Below are 27438 nucleotides of genomic sequence, written 5' to 3' on the forward strand. Positions count from 1 at the left end.
TTTGACATTGCATAGTTTTTTTTTCATAGCTCTGTAGATTATGTTTTATGTATATCTTTATGTATTTTAAAAGATGTGTGCTGAAATGACCATAAATATACTTGCGTAACTGATTAGCTGATTATTTATAACAACACACATTTTAGCATTTTAAATGGGATAAATAAAGAGACAGAGAGTGCTAGTTAACAGAGCTAAGAACGTGTAAGAACTTGTTAGCTTGTAATGCCAAGGATTAGCTTGTGATGTCACGGTTGGAGCCATCCAATAAGTACCTTTTGAGTGGCTCAACCCATTGGAATGTTTTCAAAGAGGGCAGTCACAGGTGTTTCAAAGCAAAGGGTCCCAGAACTGCATTCAGTAAAGTATTATGCCCTAGAATGATGAGAAATATGCTATGTAGGACAAATATACCTCTCTGACATTTGGAAATATAAATCATTTCTGCTCTATTAATTAATTTCCATATGGGATGATCAAAGTTTGGACGTGCAGTTGGATCCAGCTTGACTGCTGTGGTCACTGTATTATGAGTTCAGAAGGGGCCAGAGTTACATTGTAATTGTACAGATTCTGAATGAAAGTTCTGTGGACCAGAATAAAAATAACACCGCAATTGATTGCCTATACTACAAATTTATGTAAAACCTATTAGTACATAAGGAATTCAATAACAGTAACCACTGCAAGATATGCAATTGTTTTATAGATTGGCTATACATTAATACCAGTGTCAATGTTATATTATGCCAAAGCTAAAATGTAACAAAGGCCTACATAGGTTTGATATTGGGTTAAAGTCCAAGCTCTGGCTGGGCCAATCAAGGACACTCACAGACTTGTCCCAAAGCCACTCCTGTGTTTTCTTGTCTTAGAGTCCTTTAAGTCTTAAGAGTCCTGTAGGTGTCTTTTGGCAGTCTGTGAGCAGGCTACCTCATGCCATTTCCAGATGAGTGGCTTCCGTCAACGCCTGATTGGTGGCGTTCTGCGGAGATGATTGTTCTTCTGTTTCTCCCATCTCCAACATCTCTGCTGTTCTGTCAAAGTGACCGTCAGGTTCTTGGCCACCTCCCTGACCAAGCCCCCCCCCCCTTGTGTAGTTTGGTCGCCACCTCTAAGAAGAGTGTTTATGGTTCCAAACTTCTTCCATTTAAAAATGATGTAGGCAACTGTGTTCTTGGGGAACTTCAATGCTGCAGATATTTTTTGCCTTTGAAATCAGTTTTTGCTTTGTCAATATCGGGTACTGTGTGTAGATTGATGAGGAACATTTTTTATTTAATCCATTTTAAAATTTGGCAGTAAAGTAAAAAGAAAATTGGAAAAAGTGAAGGGGTCTGAATACTAAAGACTGATTGCAATGTACTTAGAAATGTTTACTGCAATGTTTGCACAATTCTCACTTCATACAAACATTCTGATAGACTGGAATTCTAAGAGGTCTATTGGCCTTGGTCCAATTGTTTTTATTAAGCAGCTGCTGTGTAATTTGTTGTCTTTTATTTATTTTGTTATAAATTTAGTAATATTGATGTTTTGGCTTCCTCAACTTGTCCTAATGAAGGAGATTGTTCTTAAATTCTCATCACAGTTTCATGTATTCAACAGGGCATTATTTCTTTAATATTTGCAGTTGAGACAAAGTTAGAAAGTGAAAAATACTCCCTTTATAACGACTCAAAATCCTACACTTACCACATGTTTTGTGTTTGATTTGTGACCTTAAACTCAGTGGGCAGGCTTTTGTTAAACATGAAGAAAGTAAAACACCTGGGTGGTCAAAGAAAGTGAACATCCATGGCCACTGGTGCCTGGGCAGCTGGTACAATAACTTTCCCTTAACATTACCTTTAGAAACTGGTACAGTAACTCTCCCTTAACATTACCTTTTGAAACTGGTTCAGTAACTCTCCCTTAACATTACCTTTAGAAACTGGTACAGTAACTCTCCCTTAACATTACCTTTAGAAACTGGTACAGTAACTCTCCCTTAACATTACCTTTAGAAACTGGTACAGTAATTCTCCCTTAACATTACCTTTAGAAACTGGTACAGTATCTCTCCCTTAACATTACCTTTAGAAATGTCATGGCTGAGTTTCATCATTACACTGTTCTGTGTCAGCTTTTTGAAAGCACTTTATGGATTTTGTGCAAGACAAAAACAATGTTCCGAATATAATACATAAGGTGTTGAAGTGGCTAACCGATATATTTGATTAGAATATTACTAAAGCTCTGTATTTCACCATGTTCCCATTTCATACCTTTTTCCATACTGAAATGCCACCGGACTTGTTATCTCCAAGCTTATCAGAGGCTTGTGTGTCATACAGACATCCACTAAGTGAAACGTAGTGATCAGTAGGCTTGTTTCTGCCCTGACAGTTGGTTTTGCAGGGCGACATCTGGGAGAAGACATGGGTGTTCTTCGGTGAATCTGTATTAACATGTCAGGAACTGGACTTTCTGTTGCTGTGGCAATGGAGCTAAATAGGCATGTGCCCCAGTGCATCAAGCTCCATTGGCTGGTGATGTTTTTGGCGAGGGAGGGTGAGGGGCTGGAGCCCGAGACTGGAGGGCGCAGGCAGACAGAAAATGGACTTGGGATTTCCAAACACCCTTTAACCGTTTCTTCAAAAGCCTGCATATTGTATTATAGTTTTGAAATTTCTGAACTTATGATCTCAGATGTGTCTCAGATCTAAAAAATGTCCCCCACATTTTGGTTTTATTTGGTTTTTATAAACACTGCTAAACAATGTCCAGATGTTCTTGACCTTCATAAACTTTACTCAGCTGTCCATTCGTTTGCAGCTGTGGCTCAAAGTAAAACCTGGTCAGCAGATGGTTAGACTACGCCAAAGGGTGTGCTGTTGTCATGCAGAAAACTCCTGCTATTCACCTGCAGAGGGCAGACTAATTCTACATAAAACTACCTTTCAGCACAATTAAGGAAAAGATGACCAGGGTAATATGGCGTTATGTAGTTCTTATGCAGCCCAGCTCATGAGTGTATGATATCTAAGTCACAAGTGAATTTGATCAGACTGTCTATAAGTTGAACTCATTTGCTGGTAATGTAAAATGGTTGAAAAACATAAAAATATTCATTCATATTCATTTTTCTAGAACATTCCTACATGCATGCAACCATTGACCATTTTGTTAATGGTTCTTTAAAAATGATGATTGTGTTATCGTTAAACTACAATTAGTCTGTTGAAGAGCTAACAGGGTGTGTTGAGCTTCTCCCCGCGGTGCTCTGTCTGTCTGCCTGTGGGAAGGAGGCTGGGTCACCTTGTTGGTTGCGTTCTGTGTTGGGGTGTTGTGTTATTACACAGGCTACATCTCACCACAGACAGGCAGAGGGATTAGAATGATTGGATGGACAGAGTCAGATAGGGAGGGCAGGAGATAGAGATAAGAGAGACAGAGCGGTAGAAAGAGATGAAAGAGAGTGATGACAGAGTGGGCCAAGTATGGGTGAAAAGTGGAAACTGAAACTGATCAAATGTATAGTAAATAAAAATGCAAGAGCTCTAAAGAAATACCAATAAAGGAACTGAATGACTGCCAGTAAAAAAAGTATTCAACTGTGGTGTGATGAGAGTGAGAGGCAGAACCAGGATGGTTAAAAAAACATTATACGTGCCCTACTTAGACAGCCAGATTTAGCTATAAAGTTCAAGGATAGAAATCTAAAGTGAGAATATATTCTGAGTGAGCCCAGGGTTTTGTGGATAATTTGATTGAGAGCCAAACTGAAACGAGCTCTGCCGAGAAGAAAAGTACTGTTGTGCTGAGGCAGGAGAAAGAGAATGAAAAAGAAGGAACGTGAAAAAGATTGAGAATTATTTATAGATCGTCAGACTGGTGTACTTATGTCTGTGTGTTTGTGGGTTTGCATAACAATCACTATGAGGATTTGGTTAAAAGAAATGCCTCTAAAACAGACTGCAAAAGGGCAGAGTTTGCCCAGCTCTTACTTTTATATTATCAAACTCAAAACTGTTTCAGGGTTTGGTCTATCCACACATTTTATCTTAACCATTTTCCATTTCATTTGTGTAAGAAGTATGTATGTTTGTTTGCATTTGTGTGTGATTGTCCTGATCATGTTTTCTATTGGGTGTTAGTTCATCTGTGTAGCAGTGAATGGGAGTATTTGTTCAAAACATGTGATTGAATCTATTTACGTGTTTGCATATCAACATTGCAAAGTTTCAAAGCATTATTGATCATTGGTCATAATAGCAGATTCATGGGTGAATCAGCTCCTAAACAATGCAGTCTCTAAATAGAGTAACTTTAATATCTAACATTCATTTAGAAAGTGGAAGTCCAAACTTATTAAAAATTATCAAATTATCTAAATAGGAGTATACCAGTAGCACTTCAAAAATCACAAAAGTGAACAAGAAATAAACAGAAGGAAAACAGGAAATGAACAAAAGTGAACAGTCTTCACAAAATGTTTTAAACAGCATCATTATTTTTATCTACGTGTAGATAAAAACAATGTGCTTTAAAAAACGATCTGCCTCCTTTCACAATTCTCCTTTTACTGCATAATTGTCACACTGAATGGTGTCAGATACAACACATACAAATTGTAATCAAAAGACAAAGAGACCCTGAGTGAACACAAAATTCAGTGTTGAAATGATAATTGGATTCATTTTTGGGCAATTGACCCAACACCCACTGGCTCTGTGTGTAAAAGTGATAGCCCCGATGAACCTAATAATTGCTAGAACTACATTTAGCAGCAACAACTGCAACCAAACAATCATAACTGGAGATCAGTCTTTCACAACGCTGTGGAGGAATCTTGGCCCGCTTTGCTTTGCAAAATAGCTGTAATTCAGCAACACTGGAGGGTTTTCGAGCATGAACTGCTTGTTTAAGGGGTTCGAGTCAGGACTTTACCTAGGCCACTCTTAACATTAATTGTTTCTTTTGCACTATTCTGAGGTGGACCTACTCCCTCAGATCACAGACTGATGACCGGACATTCTCCCTCAGATCACAGACTGATGACCGGACAATCTCCCTCAGATCACAGACTGATGACCGGACATTCTCCCTCAGATCACAGACTGATGACCGGACCTACTCCCTCAGATCACAGACTGATGACCGGACATTCTCCCTCAGATCACAGACTGATGACCGGACAATCTCCCTCAGATCACAGACTGATGACCGGACAATCTCCCTCAGATCACAGACTGATGACCGAACATTCTCCCTCAGATCACAGACTGATGACCGGACATTCTCCCTCAGATCACAGACTGATGACCGGACGTCTCCCTCAGATCACAGACTGATGACCGGACATTCTCCCTCAGATCACAGACTGATGACCGGACATTCTCCCTCAGATCACAGACTGATGACCGGACATTCTCCCTCAGATCACAGACTGATGACCGGACATTCTCCCTCAGATCACAGACTGATGACCGGACGTCTCCCTCAGATCACAGACTGATGACCGGACAATCTCCCTCAGATCACAGACTGATGACCGGACATTCTCCCTCAGATCACAGACTGATGACCGGACATTCTCCCTCAGATCACAGACTGATGACCGGACGTCTCCCTCAGATCACAGACTGATGACCGGACAATCTCCCTCAGATCACAGACTGATGACCGGACCTACTCCCTCAGATCACAGACTGATGACCGGACGTCTCCCTCAGATCACAGACTGATGCCGGACCTACTCCCTCAGATCACAGACTGATGACCGGACATTCTCCCTCAGATCACAGACTGATGACCGGACAATCTCCCTCAGATCACAGACTGATGACCGGACAATCTCCCTCAGATCACAGACTGATGACCGGACAATCTCCCTCAGATCACAGACTGATGACCGAACATTCTCCCTCAGATCACAGACTGATGACCGGACCTACTCCCTCAGATCACAGACTGATGACCGGACCTACTCCCTCAGATCACAGACTGATGACCGGACATTCTCCCTCAGATCACAGACTGATGACCGGACATTCTCCCTCAGATCACAGACTGATGACCGGACATTCTCCCTCAGATCACAGACTGATGACCGGACGTCTCCCTCAGATCACAGACTGATGACCGGACCTACTCCCTCAGATCACAGACTGATGACCGGACATTCTCCCTCAGATCACAGACTGATGACCAGACGTTGGTGGTGGAGGTGGTCTCCTAACCTTATCACTTGGGATCGGTTCATCAGGGAGGCAAATTCTTGTGCTGTATGTGCATTTCATATCTGTGAATGTTTGTGTGTCTGTGTATGTAAACTGCTGAAAGGGTAGAATGAGTGGAGTCATTAGGAAAAAGCTGGACTGTTTTCTCAGACAAGGAATAGAAACAGATGTGGAATGCAGACAGAACTGTATACACACATGGCCCACAGTTCTCTACCTCTGCAGTTCCTTGACCTCACCTACTGATGCAATTAACATACAATTCACCAAATGCCACAGCTGAATATATCATAACAGCTTGCAAATGTATCCTGTTAAAGACACACTGGCCCATTATCAAACACCAAAATGTATCTAGCGAGCCAAAAACAGCCCACAAATATTCTGGCAGAAAATATTCAGAAAAAAGGTAAAGGTAAATTTTTGTTTTTGTGATGTATCCAGAATAACTTACAGGAGCAATTGGGATTAATTGGCCTTGTCAAGGGCAATACTGAAGATTAGTCGCTTTTTAGCCAAAAATAAAAATTTGGGGATTCAGATCAGTAACTTTTGGTTATTTGATAATAGTGTTTATTATAATTGTTGACAAAGATGCATCCAAAGATTGCAATAAATAGTTGACATGATCATCTTATACAACCCACTGTGGGGTATGTACTCTTACAGTGCCATCTACTGAACACTTTATACAGTCCTGGGGTATATACTCTTACAGTGCCATCTACTGAACACTTTATACAGTCATGGGGTATATACTCTTACAGTGCCATCTACTGAACACTTTATACAGTCCTGGGGTATGTACACTTACAGTGCCATCTACTGAACACTTTATACAGTCATGGGGTATATACTTTTACAGTGCCATCTACTGAACACTTTATACAGTCATGGGGTATATACTCTTACAGTGCCATCTACTGAACACTTTATACAGTCCTGGGGTATGTACACTTACAGTGCCATCTACTGAACACTTTATACAGTCATGGGGTATATACTTTTACAGTGCCTTCTACTGAACACTTTATACAGTCATGGGGTATGTACACTTACAGTGCCATCTACTGAACACTTTATACAGTCCTGGGGTATATACTCTTACAGTGCCATCTACTGAACACTTTATACAGTCCTGGGGTATGTACACTTACAGTGCCATCTACTGAACACTTTATACAGTCATGGGGTATATACTCTTACAGTGCCATCTACTGAACACTTTATACAGTCCTGGGGTATGTACACTTACAGTGCCATCTACTGAACACTTTATACAGTCCTGGGGTATGTACACTTACAGTGCCATCTACTGAACACTTTATACAGTCATGGGGTATATACTTTTACAGTGCCTTCTACTGAACACTTTATACAGTCATGGGGTATGTACACTTACAGTGCCATCTACTGAACACTTTATACAGTCATGGGGTATGTACACTTACAGTGCCATCTACTGAACACTTTATACAGTCATGGGGTATATACTCTTACAGTGCCATCTACTGAACACTTTATACAGTCCTGGGGTATGTACACTTACAGTGCCATCTACTGAACACTTTATACAGTCATGGGGTATATACTTTTACAGTGCCTTCTACTGAACACTTTATACAGTCATGGGGTATATACTTTTACAGTGCCTTCTACTGAACACTTTATACAGTCATGGGGTATGTACACTTACAGTGCCATCTACTGAACACTTTATACAGTCATGGGGTATGTACACTTACAGTGCCATCTACTGAACACTTTATACAGTCATGCCGAGCTAGGCGAGTTAGAATTGGAGTCAGCCCAAATGTAATCTCACTTAAGACTCTATTGTACATTTGGAATGTAATATTATCAAGTTATCTGCATATGCTTCAACTTAACAGTCTACTGAGGGGAATTTGCTCACCCTTACCAGATTTATTTGTACAGATGTAGTGTATCAGCCAAAAGGAATGTTGACTTCTACTTTGTCTGTTTAGGCTGGCTAACTGACAGTGAATAAGAAGGCTAACAGAGGCTTCTAAGCTGGTTTCGAGTTCTCTACCATGGGGACTTTCTGTAACATGGTGTGCTAGACTGGTCGGCCTAGAGCATAGATTCCATTATTCTTTACGAAAGCAGCCTAAATGTAGCGTTTTGCCCAACTTCTCACTAGGTCAAAACATTAGAGGCCATCATCACTACAACTGCCTCTCATAACAAACAAACTGATGACCTTGAAAAGCTGAATACACGCAGAGAAAAGTTTCTTGAGCTTGAGAGAAACAAGCAGATGTTAACAGGCTGATAAGGGCTATTCCAGGCATAATCATCTTAAAGTAGTTGGCAAGACTATAGCCCTGGAGAAAGATTCTCACACATTACTTGCCCTGATGTTTGTTACAACAAAATACTTTCTCAAACATGAAACCTTTAATTGGGTAGTATTTTCACTCAATGTTTTTTCTCAGAAAAATATGTTTCAAAAGTTTTAGCACATCTTCAATCAATATTTAGTTAAGGTCCTGGAGTGGACAACAGCACTGAGCCTCCTTTTATTTAGTCTGACAGATTTGGCATACACTTCTGGAGGGATCTGTGACCACTCCTGAAGCACATTTCAAGACCCTTGATACATTAAGGTTTGTGTTTACAGACTGTCCTCTTTCAATTGAATTCAAGTCCGGCAACAACATACCACATTGATTTTGCTATATGTTTGGGGTCAAGGTCATGTCAAAGTCTCAATCTCCTGGCATAGGCAACCAGTTTTTGGGCTAAAATATCAGAGTACTGAATGTAATTCATTATGCTGTCAATCTGAACCAAAGCCTCTGGACCACTACAGGCAAAACAGGCCCAAACTATCAACGATCCAGTGCCTTCAGGTGCTTTTTCTTGTATGCATTCCCCTTTTGTCGACAGTCATGCTAATGGTGTGCATGGCCAAAAATAAAAAACATTATCTCGTCTATCCACAACACATGATTCCAATTTTTGTTCCAATAACGCTTGGAAAAGTGTAGGTGCCTCCATTTGTGTGTTGGTCTCAGTATTGGCTTCCTTCGTGCAACCCCTTTCGAAGAGTTTTTGACAAGGAGGTGGTGTCTAACAGTTGATTTTGAGACTCGATAAACCCAAGATTCCAGTAGACTGTGCAGTTCTGAAATGGTGACCCTTTGTCTCCCTCACATTCTTCCACCATGGCGTGTGGAGGCAATATGCGCAGTATTGGCACAGTATTAGCCAGTAATAGTTAATAGTAATAACTTATAAGGAATAATCATAAGAATTGACCAATTGCTAGCGAGACTGAAGATGCCAGAAACAGTCGCAATTTAACCTTATACAGTTTTAGATAACTTAGTTAATTGTAACATAAATACTGTAGCCTATGTTGTGGCCAGTAAATGTGTTTCAAAACGCATGCACGGATGCATACTTCGAAAATCGTCCAGAAACAGTCGCACTATAACCATAAACGGTTTTATTTCAGGCTTACTATAATGTAGTCACTGGAGGTTTTAGCCGGCAACGTTTTCGTCTGTACAGAATAATTCATAATGCGTACTTCACTTCTCCTGCGAGGAGATACAAACTCGGGACTTATAGATCACAGGTCTGCGTCTCTAACTACTACGCTAGTTAACAAGGGGCAGTCAGTCAGTCAGTCAATAAGAGACATTTGCTCTTCTTGGCCGGCTCCGCTTACACGGTCCGGCAAAAACTATACTATACCAACTATACACACAGCCCTCAAAATCCAATAATCGGGTAAGAATCATGCACACAGACCTCATATCTGTTGCACACACAGAAAATTAAGAAAATACTATATGTAGAAAAATGTAACTCTCTCATCAAAATGAAAGATTCATGTAGGAAAACAAAAAAAATCCAACAGCACAGCCAGTAGAGAACATTATTTTACATAACGTTTCATCCTAGCCACCCAAAAATGTTAAATGTATTTGTATATAACACATAATAAATAAAATAAATGTTTAGCATCAAGCAACAACAAGTTACAGTATTGCACAGTACACAGGAATGGAGGGAAAAGAAAACATTGCAACCTCAGGCATTGTCCTGCTGTCCTGCTGAATTGGCCACACGTTTTCATCCACATCACAACTGATGTGTTCACTGGACAAGCAGAGGGAGAAAAGGCACCTAGCATGGTGGATCCATCCTTGGCATGCCTCCGTGATGTTTCCACCCCTTTGACCAGCGACCTCCACCTTTACTCAGTGGCAAATTATGTTCTTTCCCCAGGGCTGGCTCTTGGTCATGTTGAATCCTTCCTTGTCCACTGTGTTTTCCCTTGCCGCTTCCTCTTTGTTGATCTATTACAGTTTTTCTCAATCGATTTGGTACATTTCTCCAAATTCAAGTTACTGCTCTCAAAACCTTTAACACAGTGATCTGTACACTTTGTAATTGTCCTAAACAGATAGTAAATTATCCTTCATTTCATAGAAATTACAAATCAAAAGCATATTTTTCTCAAAACACTGTGCACAAAATTCCCTAATGTTATCACAGCAGTTCATACAGCCAACCAAATCTTTAATATATCAGGAAAAACATTTGCAGCTTTTTCATTGGTCTTCACGAAGAGCACAAGCAGTTTTGTACCATTTTCAAAACACAACAAACAAAACTCTGTGAATTATAAAATAGTCATAAGCACACCTTATGTCCTCACTTAACCCCAAATTGATATCTGATGAATTAGTAATCTACTCAACACAGAAAAAGCCAATTTCCTAATTGTTCACACAGCTGTCTTGATTACAACAACTACAAAAGGGGAAGAGAAAAACAACAAAGAAGACGAATGAGGAGAAAAGGCAATAAAATGAAGAAGAATGAGCAGTGGAAAAGGAAGAGGTGTAAGAGTGAGAGGTGGTGGACAGGGTAGAGGGAGAAGAAGAGGAGATGGAGAAAGAGCAAGAAGAGCTGAAGATGTAGGAGAAAGAGAAAGAAGAGCTGAAGATGTAGGAGAAAGAGAAAGAAGAGCTGAGGATGTAGGAGAAAGAAAGAAGGGCTGAGGATGTTGGAGAAAGAGAAAGAAGGGCTGAAGATGTTGGAGAAAGAGAAAGAAGAGCTGAGGATGTAGGAGAAAGAAAGAAGGGCTGAGGATGTGGGGGCAAGAGAAAGAAGAGCTGAAGATGTAGGAGAAAGAGAAAGAAGAGCTGAGGATGTAGGAGAACGAGAAAGAAAAGCTGAGGATGTAGGAAGAGGAGGATGGATAGATTGGAGGGCAATGGTATAGTGGAAAGAAAAAGAGTAGAAAATATAAGAAGAGATGGACAGAGAGTAAGAGGAGGGCAGTGTGTAAGAGGAGGGCAAGGTGTAAGATGAGGGAGGAGAAGTAGAAGGATAGGGTACACACATGTTTCAAATCAGAGCCACACTTATTGACCATGTCATAAATCATGGTCTGTCACTGAGAGAAGCTGGGCAGAGAGTTCAGCACAATATAAAACAGATCCACAGTGGCTTCAACATTTCAGAGGGAAAACCAGTAAGTAACTAAATCATTCTACTTCTACAATGAGAGTCCATATAGTCTTGTTTGACATAGGTCTAGATTTCTACTCTAATGTTCATGCTCGTCCCAAAAAATTTCAGAATTGAAGTTAGAGAACATTCAGTGGACGAACAATTGAACAAGAGCATGCCATTGTTGACATGATGGTCCAGAACAATACACTCCGCCTCAAAGAAATTCAGCAAAGAATAACACAGGACAATCAACTGTTCCACAATATCCACCAATGCAGTCTCTCCACAATTGATCATGTTCTAAGGAGAAATGCAATCCGAATGAAGCAAGTATACAAAGCGCCCTTTGAGAGGAACTCTTAGAGTGAAGGAGTTGCGATTCCAGTTTGTTCAAGTATCTCTCATCTCATCTTCATCCGCTTATCCGCATCGGGTCGCGGAGGCAGCAGCTCCAACAGGGGACCCCAAACTTCCCTTTCCCGAGCCACATTTGCCAGCTCTGACTGGGGGATCCCGAGGCGTTCCTAGGCCAGTGTAGATATATAATCTCTCCACCTAGTCCTGGGCCTACCCCAAGGTCTCCTCCCAGCTGGACGTGCCTGGAACACCTCCCTAGGGAGACGTCCTGGGGGCATCCTTACCAGATGCCCGAACCACCTCAACTGGTCCCTTTCGACACAAAGGAGCAGTGCCTCTACTCCAGGATCCTCACGGATGGCTGAGCTTTTCACCCTATCCCTAAGGGAGAAGCCAACCACCCTTTTGAGAAAACCCATTTCAGCCGTTTGTACTCGCGATCTTGTTCTTTCGGTCATGACCCAGCCTTCATGACCATAGATGAGGGTAGGAAGGAAAATTTACCAGTATATCGAGTGCTTTGCCTTCTGGCTCAGCTCTCTTTTCATCACAACGGTGCGGTAAAGCGAATGCAATACCGCCCCCGCTGCTCCGATTCTCCGGCCAATCTCCCGCTCCATTGTCCCCTCACTAGCGAATAAGACCTTGAGATACTTGAACTCCTTTACTTGGGGTAACGCCTCATTCCCTACCCGGAGTAGGCACTCCATCGGTTTCCTGCTGAGAACCATGGCCTCAGATTTAGAGGTGCTAATCCTCATCCCAACCGCTTCGCACTCGGCGGCGAACCGGTCCAGTGAGTGCTGAAGGTCACAGACCGATGCTGCCATCATAAAAGTTACAAACAGGATTGGTGACAAAGCGCAGCCCTGGCGGAGGCCAACCCCCACCTGGAACGAGTCCGACTTACTACCGAGAACCCAACTTACTAATTGGGTTGTTCAAGTATGTGCAACCCAATTACTGCACTTGTATGGTCAACACAAAGATATATTTTTCCTGAATTGTAAGTATGTGTCCAAAAACTATACCATGCCACAGTAAGTGAAAGGATTTAGGCATATCTATGTATACTGCTGCTTCAAAGTGTGAACTCAAACATCAGCAACAATTTCACAGTAGTATTGACTCAATGCCATTACTGTAAAATACTAACTTACTGAATTGTACCTTGTGTTTTTTTTTCACTAGAGAATCTTGGAGTTGGATAGCAGTGCAACTCTTTATGAGTACCTGTATATTGATGAACCAGGCTTCAATCTTCACAAAAAAAGGAGAAGAGGGAGAAATGTGATTGGTCATTATGCTACATTCAATGTCCCTGGACAATGAGGAGGCAACATCAATCTCTGTGCCACAATTTCTACAACTGGTGTTGTGGCACACAATGCTATCTTGGGACCATACAACCCAGCAAGGGTCCCAGTAAACCTCCTCAATGAAATCCTCTTTCCGCAGGGTGATCAGGAGCAAATGGTGCAGAATTTTTTAGTTGTTTGGGATAATGTCCAATTCCACCATTCAGCACTAGTGCGAGAGTGGTTTGAGAATCACCCACATTTCAGGATGGTGTTCTTTCCACCATATTCTCCTTTCCTGAATCCAGTTGAGGAATTCTTCTCCTCTTGGAGATGGAAAGTACATGATCGCAACCCTTACAACCAAATGAGTCTTCTTCAAGCGATGGAAGAGGCCTGTGGAGATATTGGGGGACAAGCATGTCAAGGATGGATACAGCATTCAAGGTGTTTTTTTTCCCACGATGCATGACTCGTGAAAAGAATTATGTGATGTTGATGAAATTTTCTGGTCAGATCTAATTGAGAGGCATGATCAATAAATTAATTGATTCAATGAATGCAGTACATTTTTAATATTTTTATTTTATTTACCTTTGTAAATAGTGTGTTTTAGTTTGCTGTGTGTTTTAGTGTTTAGTTTGCTGTGTTAACTGTTTTGAGAGCAGTTACCTGAGTTTGGAGAAATGTACCAAATCGATTGAGAAAAACTATATTTCAGTTTTTCTCGATTGTTAACACACGTTTGCTGAAACTTTTCCCAGAACCACAAACAAAATGCAAAACTCTACATGTCTTTAGCAAAAGCAAACCCTGCATTCAAACTGCTTTATCTCTTTCTAAAAAAAAAGTTTGCAAAAAATGACACACACATGCATCATACAGCTCTGGAAAAAATTAAGAGACCACTGCACCTTTTTCTTTCCTTTACAAAAAAGTTGAAAAGGAAAGTTTTGAGTGAGGAACAGAAGCGTTAAATTTGCAGTGGTCTCTTAATTTTAACCCTTCTGTTCCTCACTCAAAACCTCCCTTTTCAACTTTTTTAGAAAAGAAAGAAAAAGGTGCAGTGATCTACTACTTTTTTCCGGAGCTGTATGTGTAGATCTGTCTACCAAACAACAGCACACTGATGAGCTCAATACAAAACACTACTATGAATATCCCATCAGTGAGTTTATGCCTTTTGCATTGTCAGTCTAACACTGTAGCTGGTTGTAAAATATTGTTACAGTAATGTATACCTACTCAAATATACATAAATAAACACACACAAATGCAATACAGTAACAAAAACATTGCCATGTATTTAAGAAATGCAGTATTTTTGAATGATTGTGTTATGTATGTATCAAGTTCCATAACCAACAGGAGAAAACCAGACAAAACATTCAGTAAGATAGAGGATTATTTTCTGTGCAAAAATGAAAGTGGCTCATTCTTTCAAAACACATAATAACACATGCCAAATTTAAGGAAAAAGAAATGCATCCTTCATCCTATTTTGGCCTGGCCACAGCACCTCATGTACATCACAAGCGATGTTCTCCCGGGATAAACAGCAGGGAAAGAATCTTCCGGAATGAGGGATCCAGAAGCCCTAACTTCACCACATACATCCTCCATTGCCAGGACAAGAGGCATGCGTGCAAGGGGATGGAGGTCATACACCTCCATCGCCATGCCGAGAAAACTGTTCAGGTTGGGTTTAGGAATGGGGAATATGGTGGGAGGTACGGAACAATGAACTGTGGGTGGTCGACGAACCAGTCTGGGGAGCAGAGCAGCCCGGTGGAGACTCACGTTGTCCCAGATGATAACATACCTGGGCGGCTCTGGTCCACCCCTCTGCTCGGCTGGAATGAGGATGCCATGTAATGTGTCCAGAAATGTGATGAGTAGGGCGGTGTTGTAGGGACCAAGGTTGGCATGGTGATGGAGGATACTTTGCTGGCCAAGGGCTGCGCGCATGGTGATATTCCCTCCACATTGTCCTGGGACATTCACATGGTGATATTCCCTCCACATTGTCCTGGGACATTCACATGGTGATATTCCCTCCACATTGTCCTGGGACATTCACATGGTGATATTCCCTCCACATTGTCCTGGGACATTCACATGGTGATATTCCCTCCACATTGTCCTGGGACATTCACATGGTGATATTCCCTCCACACTGTCCTGGGACATTCACATGGTGATATTCCCTCCACACTGTCCTGGGACATTCACATGGTGATATTCCCTCCACATTGTCCTGGGACATTCACATGGTGATATTCCCTCCACATTGTCCTGGGACATTCACATGGTGATATTCCCTCCACACTGTCCTGGGACATTCACATGGTGATATTCCCTCCACACTGTCCTGGGACATTCACATGGTGATATTCCCTCCACACTGTCCTGGGACATTCACATGGTGATATTCCCTCCACATTGTCCTGGGACATTCACATGGTGATATTCCCTCCACATTGTCCTGGGACATTCACATGGTGATATTCCCTCCACATTGTCCTGGGACATTCACATGGTGATATTCCCTCCACACTGTCCTGGGACATTCACATGGTGATATTCCCTCCACACTGTCCTGGGACATTCACATGGTGATATTCCCTCCACACTGTCCTGGGACATTCACATGGTGATATTCCCTCCACACTGTCCTGGGACATTCACATGGTGATATTCCCTCCACATTGTCCTGGGACATTCACATGGTGATATTCCCTCCACATTGTCCTGGGACATTCACATGGTGATATTCCCTCCACATTGTCCTGGGACATTCACATGGTGATATTCCCTCCACACTGTCCTGGGACATTCACATGGTGATATTCCCTCCACATTGTCCTGGGACATTCACATGGTGATATTCCCTCCACATTGTCCTGGGACATTCACATTCCCTCCACTTTAATTTTGAACCTGCGAAATGTAGAAAACTGTGTTGTGTTTTGCAGAAGGTGTGATATAGAATTGAAATCAGAGTTTAAAGCAGGAATTTTGCAGACTTGGTTTAGGGATTTGGTACATGAGTTTCAGGTTTCAGTGATTGCATTTCAAATTCCAATTTTGTGTAAATAATTGGGAAAAACGGTAATGTACAATCATGAGTCCTTATGTGCCATTTTTTATAGTTGACAGAACGAGGGTGAACAATTTGGTAAATTGGGTTTGCAAAGTTTGTTGTAAAGCATTAGAACTCAATTACATTTATGCTCACACATTGAGTTATGTGTAGTGTTTGCAACATGAGTGAACTGGAATCGCAAACTGAGTTCAAGCATGTAGAATGTGTGTTTGGCTCTGCAGAAATGGTTCATAGTTCTTGGACGTTAGCTTGAACATCTGATCACTCTACATATGTTGTCATTCACAGTGTATAAACGACTGGGAAAAACTGTAATATGTGAAATACTGAATGTATCCAAAACGATATCATAAAAATAATTTGCTGTGCTTTGCAATTGGTTCATAACTGTTTATGAACTTTTTATATTCTATTCCTGATCTGTGTAAGTCACCTATGATCTGTCTTTGTTAATCTGATTGCTCTTTGGTTTTACCAATGGTTATGGATGACAAAGGGATTTTACATGCATTCAACTTCATATTTGTGAAAAGAATCAACACAATTCCTGAAGACTAGAACCAACTAACAAGCATAGAACAGATGTAACTCTGTCTGGTTTTATTGCAAATATTGTTAAAAATTATTTTAAAGGCTCATATGACTAAATAAAACGTTTTGTGTTGGGAAAATTATTGTGTTACAATTGCTGCATATTCTTCTAATTAGTTTATTATTATTAGATGGTCTATCACTGTATTAGCTGTTCAATTAATGATTGTGGCTGTTATCAACCGCACATTTGTAGTGGAACACATGCTATGTAAGCCTCTCTAACAATTGTAATCAGTAGGATGACAATCTCTTTCTTGTAATATTTTAGAATCCCACACGAAAAAAGACTTCTGCATCAGGATTAATGTAAGGTATCTCACACATGTTTTGTAACCACTGAAGAAATGACACTTTGCTACAATGTAAAGTAGTGAGTGTACAGCTTGTATAACAGTCAAAATAACTCAACACACAGCCATTTATGTCAAAACCGCTGGCAACAAAAGTGAGTACACCGCTAAGTGAAAATGTCTAAATTGGGCCCAAAGTGTCAATATTTTGTGTGGCCACCATTATTTTCCAGCACTGCCTTAACCCTCTTGGGCATGGAGTTCACCAGAGTTTCACAGGTTGCCACTGGAGTCCTCTTACACTCCTCCATGACAACATCACAGAGCTGGTGGATGTTAGAGACCTTGCGCTCCTCCACCTTCCGTTTGAGGATGCCCCACAGATGCTCAATAGGGTTTAGGTCTGGAGACATGCTTGGCCAGTCCATCACCTTTATCCTCAGCTTCTTTAGCAAGGCAGTGGTCGTCTTGGAGGTGTGTTTGGGGTCGTTATCATGTTGGAAGGGAGGTCTCTGAAGGGAGGGGATCATGCTCTGCTTCAGTATGTCACAGTACATGTTGGCATTCATGGTTCCCTCAATGAACTGTAACTCCCCCAAAGACACTTGTCTTTGTACTCCTCACCTGGTTGCCGCCACACACACTTGACACCATCTGAAACAAATACATTTAGCGTGGTCTCATCAGACCACAGGACATGGTTCCAGTAATCCATGTCCTTAGTCTGCTTGTCTTCAGCAAACTGTTTGGGGGCTTTCTTGTGCATCATCTTAAGAAGAGGCTTCCTTCTGGGATGACAGACATGCAGACCAATTTAATGCAGTGTGTGGCATATGGTCTGAGCACTGACAGGCTGACCCCCCACCCCTTCAACCTCTGCAGCAATGCTGGCAGCACTCATACATCTATTTCCCAAAGACAACCTCTGGATATGAGACTGAGCATGTGCACTCAACTTCTTTGGTCGACCATGGCAAGGCCTGTTCTGAGTGGAACCTGTCCTGTTAAACCGCTGTATGGTCTTGGCCACCGTGCTGCAGCTCAGTTTCAGGGTCTTGGCAATCTTCTTATAGCCTAGGCCATCTTTACGTAGAGCAACAATTCTTTTTTTCAGATCCTCAGAGAGTTCTTTGCCATGAGGTGCCATGTTGAACTTCCAGTGACCAGTATGAGGGAGTGTGAGAGCAATGACACCAAATTTAACACACCTGCTCCCCATTCACACCTGAGACCTTGTAACACTAATGAGTCACATGACACCGGGAAGGGAAAATGGCTAATTGGGCCCAATTTGGACATTTTCACTTAGGGGTGTACTCACTTTTGTTGCCAGTGGTTTAGACATCCATGGCTGTGTGTTGTGTTATTTTGGGTTAGGGGACAGCAAATGTACACTGCTATACAAGCTGTACACTCACTACTTTACATTGTAGCAAAGTGTCATTTCTTCAGTGTCACATGAAAAGATATAATCAAATATTTACAAAACTTTTGTGAGATACTGTATATGGGTGGGTCCAGTGTAGGTCTCTTTTTCTGCAACGGTAAGAGGTGTGTCTAATTCAAATATGAAAGGGGATTATTTTCAGAACTAGTAAGTCTGATAGGGATTGTTGCTGTCTTATCGTGGTGGGGGGATTCACTCAAACCCAGTAATTCTAATCAATATCCATGGTCCCAACTTAAAAAACTCCACCGTTTTCACAAAGGTCTCTCAAGTGAATTTGTAAGGGATTGGATCGGACCAGAACTCTGCACTAGACCAGTACTTGGATCGACCCCCGACTTGGCGTGCTCCTGCTCCTTGCTGTCCCAAGTGAATTTGCTGGTCTGGCTCGCATGGCTGAGAGGTTGGAACTTGTGGGCTTGGCCCCAGAGCGGTGCTTGCCTTGGGATAAAACAAGTGCAGGAATGGACAAATCACACATCAGACTATGTTGATGAAAATGTACGAGTTAATAAGGCACGCCTGAACATTTTTATCGGAACTCTGTTTGCCTAAAATTAGAAGTACCAGAATGCCGATCTAGACCGTTCCGGCTCACATCAACCACTGCCCAGAGAGGTTAAATATTACAATAAGGGACTCACTCTTGTATAATATTGCTGCTATTTCATGTGCCAGGACATAATCTTAAAGGAGTAGGAATTCAAGACTTGCGGCCAGGATAAATAATTGTTCCTTTTCAAAGCTCCATGGTGAACAACCCACTGTTTAAACTTTGAAAGAATACACAGCTGATGTGGTTTGCAGATTTTTCGCACACACATGATCTAACGTTCCCTTTCACCCACAACTCCACAACTCCATGGTTGTGTCCAATCACTCCATGTCCAATACAGTCACATGGGGCCAGAACTGTTTAACGTAAAGGACTAATGGCTGATGCATCTCAACTGGGCCGGGTGCAGCCTGTAATAATATTTACATTGGTAATGCACTTGTCTCGCACACCAGGCACTGTAATGTTTTATATATATATATATATATATATATATAAAAAGAAGAAGAAATTGCATGGAAAGGATTCCACAGTCACACTGTGCCCTAATGCAGCTCCGTGCCCAAGGGGATGAGTGTGTCATACAGGTCTCCAACTGTTGAGCTCCTTCCCTTTTCTCTGTGTCTGTGGAACCTGAAGTCATGTGACTTGTGTCCTGTAATGAAACGGACCTGTTTGAGCAGCTCTTTACCGGGTTCACCAATCCAGCCGACGGTGGGGTGCTCTCTGGCCCCCCTTGTTATTCGAAGGTGGACGATCTCAATGGCATATTGCAACAAAGGTGTGAAAGTGTAGTGAGATGTGGTACGGTGAGCCAGGTTAAGAGTCCTGCAAGTGGGCTTGGGCGGTGATTGTACTGCATGTCCCTATTACGTGTTTTTGAATAAAATACTACGCCTAATTGGCCCAGTTCTGTCCTCTGACACTGGTGGCCTGCTCCACCTGCAAAGCTCACGGGGTTGACCTGGGGACGTGTGGTTGCATTAACTGTCCGGTAGATGGCGCTCTAAGTGTGTGTATACAGCGGTGAGTTGACACGCCATCGCTCCTTCAGGGAACAGGTGTTGTGGCCGTAAATTTCACTCTTTTCCAGATTGATTTTATTGCGCAATGATGGAATATCCCAAAGGATGCAGACAGAGTTATTTGTAAGGGAGTGGCAGAAAAATTCAGGACATCATTAATTATTGGTGGATAAGAAAATAACCTGCTGTGCAGTGTCAAACTTACAGGGGTGAGACAAAGATAGATTAAGATTTGGCAGTGTTCTGACAGTTGGAAGAGATATGCATACTGCTATGATGCGAGACTGAATAAACATACATTACTGGCCAAGCAAGAAGAGAAGTAGCACACACCAAAAAAAGAACTCTGCCATAACACGTGTGTGTGTCGTGAATACATATTTTACAAAAGCCAGCTCAAATTATCAACCTGACAAGCATACACTGTTAATACATGATCCTAAACGCGAATGACTGAGCTTCCATCAATATCAATGAGCTGAATCATTATATATGCTGGAGTATTGAAACACATTATCCCCAGACGTTTGGAAACATGGTGTGTTGTAATACCACTTCAAACTTTAAGATCAAAGCATGCAGTCTTGTCCTATGCCAGTTATGTCCAGTCACAGTCACAGGTGGCTTATAGGGAAAGTGTTAAGTAATGTCTGCATACATTCAGTCTGGTAAAATCACACACTGGACCACATATTGAGGGAACTACAGTATGACATCAGGTTGTTATTTAATGTCTGTATTTCCTCATTTCATTGAGTCATTTTCTGGATGTGTCTGCAGCTTAATATGTCTAACTGTCTAATAAAGTGAATCATAGAAACAACTATCAAGAAAAGATGTTATACAAATCCTGAAAGAAAACAGGTATTGGCCAAGATATGGCTTAATATGGAAACAGGGTCGGGAGTTTGTGGAGAATTTTGGTCCGGCATTTTTGTGGGTTCTGTTTTTTCAGAAGCCAGCAGACCGACTTATAGTGACCCAAAATACACCTTTCTTGAGTGTCAGAGAGGAGGAAAGAAGGACACAGGCAGACAGGCAGACCGACAGACAGACAGGCAGACCAACAGACAGGCAGACAGACAGGCAGACAGACAGACAGGCAGACAGGCAGACAGACAGGCAGACAGACAGACATGTCTCTGGAGTTAAATGTTTATATTGGAAATATACAGACAGGGTGGAAGTTGATCACGGGACAGCGATTATGCAAGCAAGGGAGTGAAAGTAGGGGAAAAGAAAGAGTGAGAGAAGTAGTAAACAGCAGAGTAGAGAAATACGAAGGACAAAAAGAGAAAGAGAGATGGTAAAGAAACAGACACCACTGTCAATATTTCCATGCTCTCTCTCTCTTGATGTCTCTCAGAATCCTCCTTTCTTTTCCCTTTCTTCAGCTATCTTTCTATCCACCTCTCTCTTTCTGTCTCTACAGCAGTCGAAAAATAAATCCAAAACTGGCCATGTAATGAGATGGCTGTGTTCCAAAGCTCTTAAGTCAATAAAACAGACTGAAACACACATATCCTCTATCTCTGGTTGTCTGTTATTGCCTGCCTATCTCTCATATTACTCCCTTTTCTTTAAACTTGTCATTCCTGAGGATCTTTGCACAAGCAAATAAGATATCTGTTATATACTCAACCAAAGGACCACCACTTGCATGGGAAAACTAGGATGACCAGATCACTGCTGCTGGCTGTAGCATAGCACCAAACGCTTACGTGTTTGAAATCATTATTTTATTTCCTCTCCTCTATTTTATTTTTCTGGCATCTACCTTGCACAAGAACCACCCCTTCTTTTCTATCTGTCTGGTGGGTTATCTCTGCGCCCACCTTAATGTTTATCTATCTGTCTCCTCGTTGCTGTTTCGCCTATTTCGGTCTGTTTGCCTTTCGGCAAGGTCTGGTTTCATGTCTTCCTAGAACATTCCAATTTAGGTCACATAACACATGCTGTCATTTGTGCCCAAATCTAAACAAGATATTATATACAACCAACTTGATAGATTGTAGAATTAAAACAGACCTTAGGATTATAATCAAGACAGATAAACCTGGTCACTTCACTATATTTCTCTGGTGCAGATTGGCTACAGTGTAAATGATCATGAATTTATCATGGCCACATATGTACAGTAGTTACAGACTCTATTTAGTCAAGAAAATAACTCTATACTGACAGACCTATGGATTAGGACTGTCAGTACCCTCTAAGTCAGTTTGTTTAGAGGGTGCATGTTCCCTGGCTCTTTTCCCAACATGCATTAATGTTGACAAGCTGTAGTTAATATCATCATGCAGCTACGATGGAACAGGTTACTCTACAACTGGCTTTCCTCTCTGCCCTGTACTCCGTCCCTCACTCTCTTATTGTTTACCCCCTGTCTGTTTTTCTGCATTCCACGCCACATTTAATTCATCTGTTTTTCAGCAAACATGTGATTATGTTTATAGACGAGAGAGAAAGAGAGGGTGCTACTTGTTTGGTGGGATTGAGGAGGTGGAAACGGCTGAGGGTAAGACATGGGGAGGAGAGAGGCAGGAGGCTGAGAAACAGAGGGGCTGGGGGAACGGTTGGGTGGGTGGGTCAGGGAAGAGGTAACTATAAAAGCCTTGCTAAAATAAGAGTAAGACAGAGGCGAGGACAGAGAGACTTAACCAGGATAATTAACGCTGTAATTATCTTCTAGGGGTAAGTACAACTATCTGATAAATGTATAGCAACATAACAATGGAAAGAAAAGGATGTATATTACTTTGTTACTCTTACACATTTGGCGTTTGTACGTTTTTTAAAGATACATTTTCAAGCAATTTGTGCTATTTTAAATGCAGGCAGCTGGCAAAGATAAAGAGTCATTGTTGAAAGAGCAGCGGGCCGAATTCGGACCCATCCTGCAGTGGCAACATGTGCGCCGGAGGCAACAGCAGAACCGCTGGAACCATCCAGGCCACAACATTTACAACTTCAAGAAAACCTGGATATTAAGCTCATGTTACATGTGCAAAAATGTGTAAATGCAAAGTTTTGATTCAATGAATACACTCTCGTGAGTGTGGTGGCGTTACTTTGCGTTACTTTGCGTTACTGAGTGCTGAGCGAACAGGGGTCATTAGCCTGATGGTGGAGCATAATGAATATTTTGTTCCAGCGAGGTGAGAACTCCTGGAGGAGGTCTCCGCGCCTGTCGCGTGGCCCCGCTGGGCTTCAGATGGTGCCCTCAGCACTGAGAGGGTTGAGAGGGTTGCCACGGAGATCACAGATTGTGGGTGTGTGTGAGAGGGTGTTTGTTCGAATGGCTGGGGTCTTGTCGACATCTGGGAGGGCTGTTTATACAAGTGTCCAACACCTGACCAGGTGGGATTTGTTGTGAGCCGCGTCTATGTGGACACGCGTGCTCCGGAATTACCTGTAAAATAGTCAAACTTACGTCCCAACAAGGTTTTTTGGCGGATGCCCACTAGGGGTTAGTTCAAAGGAAACATTTACAAATGGGTATTCGTGTTAGAATTTTGGTTACTTTTAAGTTTAGGCATTTCCAGTTAGGGCTAGGCATCAGGGCTAGGTTAAGTTTAGGCATTTCCAGTTAGGGCTAGGCATCAGGGCTAGGTTAAGTTTAGGCATTTCCAGTTAGGGCTAGGCATCAGGGCTAGGTTAGGTTTAGCCATGTAATTTATGTGATTGAGGATCAAGGTAAGGTCTCAGGTGCCCTACAACGATAGAAAGACAAATGTGTGGGTCACTACTCCTTAGTTGTCAGCATTTATGTCTGGTCTGAGTGTGCAGTATGTTTCTCTTCTCTATGCAACTCTTTTTTTCTGTCTAACTTGACTTGTTTGGCACTGACTAATTGCTACGGTATAACCATATAGGCCTATATACATCTACACATTTCTGTCTGAACTGGACCCTAAAATCCTTACTAAAATAACATTGGTTTTGTGAAATGGTTTAACCTCGGCTCTAGAAATACACTCATGCATTGGCCTAGGTATACATTTTCTGCTGGCATAGAGACATAGTGTGTACTCAGTAGATTTATGGCTAAGTTACCATGTTCATGAAGACAAAGACAAACCTATTTACAATCATTCCCCAACGCCTCATGATCTCAAATGTACATCAACCTCATGCACTTTCTACATCCCTTCTGTCTCATGGTGATGTTGCTATGACACGTCTCAGGGACTGAGAAAATATTTCCCAACAACACACTTGTACATTTGTGTCTAGGAAAAGGGAAACATAAGCAGTGTGTTTTTCTACTTCTGTCCAGCAGACCCAGGAGACGGACTTGGAGCCAGGATCCAGACGGCCATCCAGGTGTCAGACGAACGGCCAGGAGTCAGAATGAGGTCTCTCATCCCGTGTGTGTTCCTGTGTGTCTTCATCTCCCTCTGCCACTGCTATGGTAACGTCCGAACCAATCAGGGATCTTCTCTTTAGCAATCCACTTAGTGGGGCCGTTATTATCAGTGTCAGCAATGAGTTATCAGCTACTAATAATTTTTTTTTTGTTCCTGTTTTTCCAAAGATTCTGAAGAGAGCAGAGAATCCTATGAAGGTGATTCACAACATATCCATCATACGGGACCTCGTCTAAGAGGCAGAATTTCTTTCAAGTTAATTTTATATGATTAAGTCACATGGGTGTACCGGCCAACCACTGTTTGGATGGGCATGTCACGTGTCATTAGAAGTGTCTTTATTTCATTGAATTCCAGATTATTTTGTCAGTCCAAGCCGAGCCAACAGATTCTTAAACTCACGGGGGAGACCTGCCAACACTCCCCCAAGAGGCAGCACTTTCAACAACTTCAACAGGTACCAAACACGCACACAAACACGCGCACACACACACACACACGCGCACACACACACACGCACACACACACGCGCACACACACAGATACACGTACAGACCCAACATAAACACACAGACAACATTGTTGAAACACATACACAATTTATTTTTAAAACCAGATGCATTTAGTCTTAAGCGCAAAATAAATGATTTACGATGATTTATGATGTGAATTCAACTCAATACAAGAGTCACTGGTCTGTGTGTTTTATGTTTATTTTGTCTTTCGTCATGATTGTAATTCTAGCTGACTTGTGATTGTGCCTGTTTCAGTGTGAGAAAACCTCCAGCAGAGATGCGCTCAGAGGTCTGTGAGGATTTCAACCCCTGCCGCTCCTATGCCCGTCACTTCGGTTCTGAAAACGCCTACAGGAAATATTTTGGCAATTCAGGCCCAATGAACCCCCGTAGGATCTAAGTCTCTGTCCGCCCTATCATAGAAATTATACCTGCTATAAATGATTGGACTGAATGCTCAATCAACACACACTAACCTAAAAGATTGTTGATCAACTGAAACATTTGTTAGAACATTTAAATGAGTTAATATGTATATTATTAGTGTTCATAATTAGCTGAAATGTCCAAGGGGAAGTTCTCCCAATTTACTAAGGGGCTCTTTGGTGCCATCACTGTGCAAGGTATCTATAGATATTGTTGGACAATTCTCTTTGCACTTTGGTTCAGTTCTCTGCCACTGTTTCCGAACGCTACTAGTTGTAGCACAAATTTCATACAAGACCACTATTAGCATTTTTCAAGCGTAATGTACAAAATGTCAGACTTTATCAGAAATTGATTGTAAAGTTCAACAAAGATTAATAAATGGGATTTGGGCTATAAATAAATTGGATTTGGGTTGTAACGTTAGCAGTTTGGAAACAGTGGCAAATTGAAGCAAAAAAGGGTTTTTGTCAAGTGTTACAATGGTCAGTTATGTAATTTGGGTGAACTATCCCTTTGACAATATAAGAAACACTTTACAGATCAGACAATATATAACACACACAAATAACTCTTTCCATATATTCTTTCTCATTTGCCACCTATAATGTAACTTTAGCCTACTCAAAGTCACCACACCTTCATGCAATAAAGGCTTTTTTTGAAGTATGTGTTTGTGAAGATGTCTTTTAGATGTGTAATTTCGCAAGTCACATCCAGTTTCCATCCACACTAAAACAATAGTCTTTGTCTAACTACCCCATCTTCATGTGCATCCAAGTGTTTTTGAAGATGTCTTTATATTTACTGTCTACATTCTACAGTGTCATGATAAGTAGAAAGGTTTAGTAACCCTACCTGTGGGCTCTGAAATGTCACATAATTGACTTCCACTTGTTATTACATTTCGGCTTGTCGATGATTTTTTATTCCGCACAGATATGTGACTGCTTATAACTGTTCTGGTCTGATCTCTGTGGTGACAAAGAAAATGGAAAAATGCAGTATGGTAGCAATAAAAGAAAAAGCAAGCACACATTTTTGCCCGTCTGCACCTGTTCATAACATCCGAGAAGTTCAAATGACACTCAAAGTCTGTTCCCTTTGGTTTGTTTCCTCATTATTGAGTGGTTTGTATTGCTTCATCTTCTATCTATTGGATACCACTTAGGTTGTCAAAATGTGGAAATGGGAGCGTGAAACGTATCGACTGAACCAATTCAGTTCCAGGTATTCTACACAAAGTAGCCAGTAAACAACAAGCATTTCGTTGAACATGTAAGAGCCAGAGGTCGTCTGAGTCCAGTGACTGTCAGCCTGAAGAAAATGATAAAAACAGTCAAATGCAGGGCCGTGGTTCTGGCCATGGCACACTCGCAAAAGCCCTGATCACATGTATGTTTTTGTGATGCCGCAGAACCAAAATGTTCATAATTAAGGCTCTGCTAGGATAGATGTGAACTTGTCTCTGCATGGAGCAGTGACAACAATGACCAACATAGACTCTGAAATTACAGCCTGCATTGTCAAGACCGCTGCTGCTGCCCAAAAGTCTGATGTGGAAAGAAACGGATAGAACACAATTCTGAAGGAAATTTCATTTAAGGTAGAGGCCTTTATATAACAATATATTCTAATGGTTTCCAGCAACAATATGCCACTGAAACCCTACAACATACTTTTTCCTAAATTTATTTGTGTGCCTTAAGTGTGTTATGGAAGCTTGTAAGA

The 27438-nt window shown here is 41.6% G+C and overlaps 1 protein-coding gene across 4 annotated transcripts; it reads left to right on the plus strand.

Moving 5' to 3' along the window:
* The first annotated feature begins 22986 nt into the window (after positions 1–22986).
* mgp (matrix Gla protein) lies at positions 22987–26376 on the plus strand. Of its 4 annotated transcripts, none has more exons than XM_010874942.5 (5): positions 22987–23090; positions 24676–24810; positions 24934–24963; positions 25124–25223; positions 25537–26376. In XM_010874942.5, exons 2-5 carry the CDS (start codon positions 24750–24752, stop codon positions 25679–25681), a joined length of 336 nt encoding a protein of 111 aa, XP_010873244.1. In that variant the 5' UTR covers positions 22987–23090; positions 24676–24749; the 3' UTR covers positions 25682–26376.
* Positions 26377–27438: the final 1062 nt, after the last annotated feature.

The sequence above is a fragment of the Esox lucius genome, chromosome 11 (assembly GCF_011004845.1).
Source record: "Esox lucius isolate fEsoLuc1 chromosome 11, fEsoLuc1.pri, whole genome shotgun sequence".
Lineage (NCBI taxonomy): Eukaryota > Metazoa > Chordata > Actinopteri > Esociformes > Esocidae > Esox > Esox lucius.

Bases quoted from the DNA above. Each gene is read 5' to 3' on its own strand.
- mgp (XM_020050522.3), top strand. The intron at 24,811-24,933 runs GTAACGTCCGAA...GTTTTTCCAAAG, and splicing joins CTCCCTCTGCCACTGCTATG to ATTCTGAAGAGAGCAGAGAA. The intron at 24,964-25,123 runs GTGATTCACAAC...ATTGAATTCCAG, and splicing joins GAGCAGAGAATCCTATGAAG to ATTATTTTGTCAGTCCAAGC.